General features: G+C 37.9%; 1 protein-coding gene across 2 annotated transcripts; it reads left to right on the forward strand.

Annotated features, from left to right (window-relative positions):
- Positions 1 to 403: 403 nt before the first annotated feature.
- LOC119193632 lies at positions 404 to 6388 on the forward strand (the record flags this gene model as incomplete). Of its 2 annotated transcripts, XM_037447269.1 has the most annotated exon segments (7): positions 404 to 718; positions 1905 to 2017; positions 2817 to 2858; positions 3250 to 3336; positions 3645 to 4349; positions 4634 to 4813; positions 5058 to 6388. In XM_037447269.1, coding segments are annotated over 6 exon segments (1227 nt in total). In that variant the 5' UTR covers positions 404 to 718; positions 1905 to 1908.

Raw genomic sequence — 6388 nt, forward strand, 5'->3', positions numbered from 1 at the left:
AATAAATTCAAACTTGAATTTCGGTTTTGATAACGCTCAAGAGATTAAGTATAAAAAAAATAAAAAAGCCTTTTATTTCACCTAATAATCAATTTTACAATTAGTTAATGAAATCGTTATAATACATTTTTACATTATTTATGAAATAACAGCAAATTAAATCAGACTATAATTTTTTTGTAAGTTTAAAGAGATACCAATTCTAAAAATATTTCAAAAGAATATAATATGTGTTGACTGCCTCGGTGGCCTAGTTGTACTGCATGCGCGGTACGGCAGCGCTCCGAGGTCCTGAGTTCGAATCCCAGGTCGGGCAAAGTGATATTTGGGTTTTTCTGCTCAGTATCAGCCCGGAGTCTGGAATTTGTGCCCGATATGGCGATAGGCTCGCCCCCTATCACATCATGGGACGGAACACACTTGGCGAAAAGTGGGTGCCATGGTTGCGACTCTGCATACCCCTTCGGGGATAAAATGCGTGATGTTGTGTGTGTGTGTATAATATGTGTTAGCATACAAACAGACAACTAATATGATCACCTATTAAACATCTAGAAGAATCACAGAACTCTCACAGGCTTGCTCTGAGTGTGCCCCGCGCGCGCCGCCGCCGGGCGAGAGTGTTGGCACAGCATCCAGTGTGCACCCGCTCTCCGACACCATAACGTCCTGTGTGAACCTCACCAACAGTGTTTACGTTTGGACATGAACAAATAAGGTATGTTCCAAGTATATAATTAAAAGTTTAATTTAAAAACAAAATTTTGCTGCAATGAGAGTTTAAATATTTTTTATTATGAAATGCGATGCTATTAAATCCAGAAAGTTATTCAAATATACTCGTTTTTATTAAGTAGTTGCTAAATATTTAGATAGAGGTATATAGGTATCATCATTTGTTTTTAAAAAATACTCTTTTTATAATGGTAGTAGGGATTGTTAATAGCTTTATAGATTGTAAAAGTACCTGCGGACGGCATTCGTTGCAATTTGCAGAGTACCCTGCTACTAATTCTTATGAAAAACGCTAGCGACTATATAAATCTTGAGCATTTATCGATATACAATAATATACTCAGTGTGGTTCTTTACTGAGTCCAAATTTAAAAAAATAATAGCCCGCAGGCTCAACTATTCTAAAATAGGTATCTAAAGCGTACATGATATCTATATAATTGTAGATGTTTGTGAGAACTTATCGTTTCATTCTATCATTTGACGATTGCTAGTTTGACAGCCGCCTCTATTGATTGACCAGACAATTATCTGATTACGCATTAAACATTAAAGGGGAAAAGAAAACACCGTTCATGGACTTTAGACTTCGGTTCCCAAAATAATTCATTTTTCCAAGGCAAATAAATATATTTAGGTTAGTAAGCCAAATTTCAAGCCCTCATGACCAAAATTTTCCTTTCGTACTCGTACTTTAATGAGCACCTTAATGATTTAAAGAGCAAAAGCCGCAACGTTTACGTATGTAATTGCTATGAAAATTTTAACAGCGGTTATTTTGGCAATGTTTTTTAAAGTAGGTACTAAAAATACTTAACAATGCAATTTTTTAGTTTTTTGTATGCTAAATATAAAATAATAAAAAAAAAAATTATTTCCACGCAACGCTTTTTTCCACTGTTTATTATAGATTGCGTCTTTTATACCAGCACAGAAATTTCCTTTAATTAATTTTGACGAAATGAATGAACCGGATCAATTGTGGTATAATTACTATCTCACAAAAATAATGAAGAGTACACAGCAGCGGAGGATTTGTAGCCACCACAACTAACTACTGTTAAACTTTTTCTTTTTTGCTATCACGTTAGTACTACCCTCCTTTTCACTATAAAGACCCTGACCTAGTGATAAGGGAAAGTACGTGTAGTTGCGTGGTTGATCCGCAGCGCCATGGCCAGCGAGAGCAGCGAGACGAGCAGTGTGGTGGACGCGAAGACTTGCGGCATGCTGGTGCTGGTCTACTGGCTCTGCTGCTGCATGTGGTACGAAGATAAGTCCGGTGAGTTACTACATTCACGAGCTAACATACCAGTCATTCTAATTTTTATATAATGATGTAATTATTGAATTATTATTATTCATTAGGTATTGCTTGCGGCGATAGCCTAGTTGGATGTGGAACGGACTGCCGAGACGAATGTCCGCAGGTTCAAATCCCAAGGGCATACACCCCCTGACTTTTCTAAAAAATCATGTGTGTATTCTTTGTGAATTAATCGTTCGCTTTAACGGTGAAGGAAAACATCGTGAGGAAACCTGCACGTCTGAGAAGTTCTCTATAGGAATTTCGAGGGTGTGTGAAGTCTACCAATCAGCACTAGGCCAGCGTGGTGGACTAAGGCCTAATCCCTCTCAGTAGTAGAGGAGGCCCGTGCTCAGCAGTGAGCAAGTATATTATTGCTTGCGACTTCGCCCGCGTGATAAGCTTTTCTTTAAAAATTTAAAAAATCTTATTTTAAATATCCAATATTTTTCACAGGAGCATATTACTAAGATTAAATATGTGCCAAATTTCATTCAAATCTAACCAAAGTTTGTAAAGACGTTTAGATGTTTAATACTATTAAATACATAAACCGCTAAATGGACACATATAATAGTTATTTAGTCGCATATAAAGCGCTAGATTAATAGATAGAATACTTTATCCCACAAAAGCGTATAGTGGATCTTATTTCACGGAAGATCTAAACAATATCCAATTATTCGACTCGTTATAGTTGGTATAATCGTATAATAATATTAGTATAGTCCTCATAGTTGGTATAAATATTAATTAAAAGTCTCAATACTTTCAGAAAACACGAGTCGGCATCCGAGCAGAGCTGAAATAACCCACGGTAGGCATTGAACTTACTAATTAATATTTTTACTTATTACTTTCATATTTTTTCAAAACTTGCAAAAAAAGCAACAAACCATTAGTAGTTTTTTTATAATTTTATTTAATCTAGAGTGATCTTCCTAAAAATTTCATTTACTTTGGTTTGTGATTAAAATCAACGATTAACAATTTAGCCAAAGCCATAATAATTCTCTTCTTTACTCCGATGCCTATTACTCTGTTGAGTGGATCTGCAATACCAAAGCCGCTACTCAGTATCGGTTTTCTGTAAGGTTAAAAATACCTATCATGTTGCAGATGTAACGGCTTCAAACTAGAGATGTATTTTCCGGTCTCGTGCTGTGTGACATCTAGCTTAGTTTCAATATAACTGGTGATGTTTATAGATAACGGCGGTCGGCGACGCTCCAGCGAGTTCTTCAGCCGCCGCATCGGCAGCAGCGCTGTCTCTCTACACCTTCCCAGCACGTCAGGTATCTAGCCTATCATACATTCTTAACAAAAATCAATCTTAATATTAATGTTTCAATTTAACTTTGCTGTCTCTTTTCTCATGTATAGTATTCACAGAAAATAATAGCATTCTTGGATCAAATATCCAATTTTGGAGTCAAAAACTCATTGCATTTTATGTAGTCGATAGAGTCTCGGAATACCATACGAAGATATGGATATAAACCCAGTGATACGAGTGTACTAGTACTAGATGGATCTATCTACTCCCATTAGAAATGAAACTCGCAAACTTATCTTTTGTCTTGACTGATAATTGACTGCGCAGGCCACAAGAAATCCCTCTCCGCCCACAGAAGTCACGAAGAGATCGGCCGCCGTAAATCCCACAACGATGAGACTCGCTACCACTCTGCCCCCAGCGTCATCGACGAGGTACTCCACAGGAGAGATTGGGAGCGCTCTACCAAGGATCTCTACATCCCTCTGAATCCCGTCAGGAACTCTGACGGCACAGACAGTCCTGAAAAAGCACCGCATGCCGAACCCGAGTCCTCTAGCATAGAATGCCTTAAAAGTGATGAAGTTAAACCCTGCAAGAAACATCATACTAACATAAAGTCTTCTAAAAAGAAGGCTGAAGGGAACAAGGAGAAAGCCACCAGTGATGATAAGGATTGTGACGTCACGGAACAAACGTTTTACATCGGAGATACAATCGAGGATTCAAATTTCGATAACACTGAACTAGAAATTCGAAATGATAACAATTTGAAAGTGCAAGAGAAGCCCGCCAAGGTTTGCAAAGCAAAAGAAGCTAAGCAGTCACTCAATGAGTCGATTCGGTCGAAGGAGCGGCCGAAGCCAGCCCTCATGCCGCTAGCGGAACATCAGCATGCCTTTACGTTCAGCTTGGATGAAGTCATTGAGCGGCTGGATACCCTGGAGCCGCTGGACCGATCTGGAGCTTATCACCACGGCATAGAGTCGAGGATTAGTGGGACCAGGTCTACTTATCCACCGCCTTCAGTTGGTAAGTGTGCTTTTACTTAACTGTCCCAGAATGGTAATGTTTTCGGAATGTATGTTTGCATGCATGATTGATGTACTGGCTAAGGGTATTACGGAGCTTGATTTTATTCTAATATATACAAACAATGAAGGTATGTTTAGAGTGGATGTCTCACATGTAATTATCGTGGGACTAGGTACTACTAACTTGCCTATTCCTAATGCCATTATAATGTGCATTGTGCCGTTCAGTTGTGTTAAAAAACCGCTAACCGCTGAACCTGGCTCGGCTCGCTTCGCATGCAGAGGCCGTGGGGTACGACGGCTGTGCTTGTTACCTGTCGGGCGAGGAGCGGGCGCCGGCGGGGAGTGAGGGCGGCGCGGGCGGTGCGGGGGGCGCGGGGGTCGGCGCGTGGCGCGCGCGGCATGCGAGTGACGGGGACATACTGGCCCAGCCGTGCCGTCCTGAATCTGGCGCTTTCTCTGGTGAGTGGCGAGGATTGAGTTTGCATGTGTGTGTTTTTAAAATTCTGTATACCTACAACATATCGGCTTTAATACTGCCAAATTTTTTAGGGTTTCACAGTTCGGAAGTTGCATTTATATATATACTTACTTAATCGTTATAATCAAAGTTTAAGTTAGTCTTCAGGAATTTTTTACAAATTGTAGTAAATTGGAAGTAGGATAAGAAAGGTAAATGTTTATGATGTAATTATTATGTGTCCAGAGAGTGATTTAGATCTGGATTTGGAGGGAGGTGAGGAGCGGCCACCCCCTTACGACGAGCTGCACCAGTACGCCTCGCCGCAGAAGAAGGAGACCGCCATATAAATGTAATAACTACAAAAATATAATAAAGGAGAGACAGATTGTCACTTCACAGATATAAAATATCAAGCAAACTGTTATAAGGTATCAAGCTATGTTGAAAAATTACCTATTGTTGCAATTTTGAAAAAGTCTTGGAAAGATATCAACAAAATACAATATTTTTCAATTTAATATTTTAATGACATGACAATGTTTAACATCAAGTACCAATTCTTGAAATCATGAATTTATAAATTGAATAATTGAATTCACATAAACGTGCCATATTTGTATAATATTAATGTACAACTTGTATAATTGAACTTAAATTAGTAATAGTATGTTTTAAATGTAAAAAGAAAACAGTTGCATGTACCATTCTGCCTAAACTATAATCTGAACCAAACATGTACAAAAAATTGTACAAAATAGAAGCCAAACGCAAGAACTTTGATCAAATCAAATAAAAATAACTATTTTTGATTGAACTCCCAGTGCCCGGTCGAGCCAAAGATCTATTTACTATTGCAATAAATGAATAAAATTATATTTATAAATACAATATTTTCTAAAAAAATCAATTAATATTCGAAATGATTGCAATCTATAATCGATTAGATAAGAAATAAACTGCATTATTTTTGTTAATAAAGTCTATTATAAATAAAATATTTTAATGGTATAGCTATTAACTATAGTCCAAGTAAGCTTACTTGGGGGTCCGTTCCCCGCGACCCCCGCCTTGTTACGGCCCTGTTTATCAGGTAGTAGTCCATTAGTTCGTCAATTAAATGTAAAGCCCCAAACGTTTATGGTGTTGTTATAAATTAATAAATGCGTTCAGACGCCTTCGACAGTATACTACATTTGTAAAACGATAATGCTGGCTGCCAAAGCGACTACGATACGACTGAGAATATGTTATAAAAACAGTTTTGTTCGAGTCGCGTTCCAGAGTTACCCTTATGTATAAAGTGAATAAGATCGCTATAATTCTGGCATCGAGAAACTTCTCGTTAATTTTCATGTTTGCGCTTGCAATAAACTCAGATAAAAATAGTGGTGATCGTGGGCTTCACCTCCCAATAAAAGACACAGGGAGGCATTATGAAATTAGATTTAGCTTTTGCATTTTATGTGCCATATTCGAAAAGAATCTTTATGTTAAAATAACTGGTACGCTTATGTACAAAAAATCAATTTTATGTATCTACTAATAGGCAATGATTGAGTCATGGAGCACACAAT

The sequence above is a fragment of the Manduca sexta genome, unplaced genomic scaffold (genome assembly GCF_014839805.1).
Source record: "Manduca sexta isolate Smith_Timp_Sample1 unplaced genomic scaffold, JHU_Msex_v1.0 HiC_scaffold_811, whole genome shotgun sequence".
Classification (NCBI taxonomy): Eukaryota; Metazoa; Arthropoda; class Insecta; order Lepidoptera; family Sphingidae; genus Manduca; species Manduca sexta.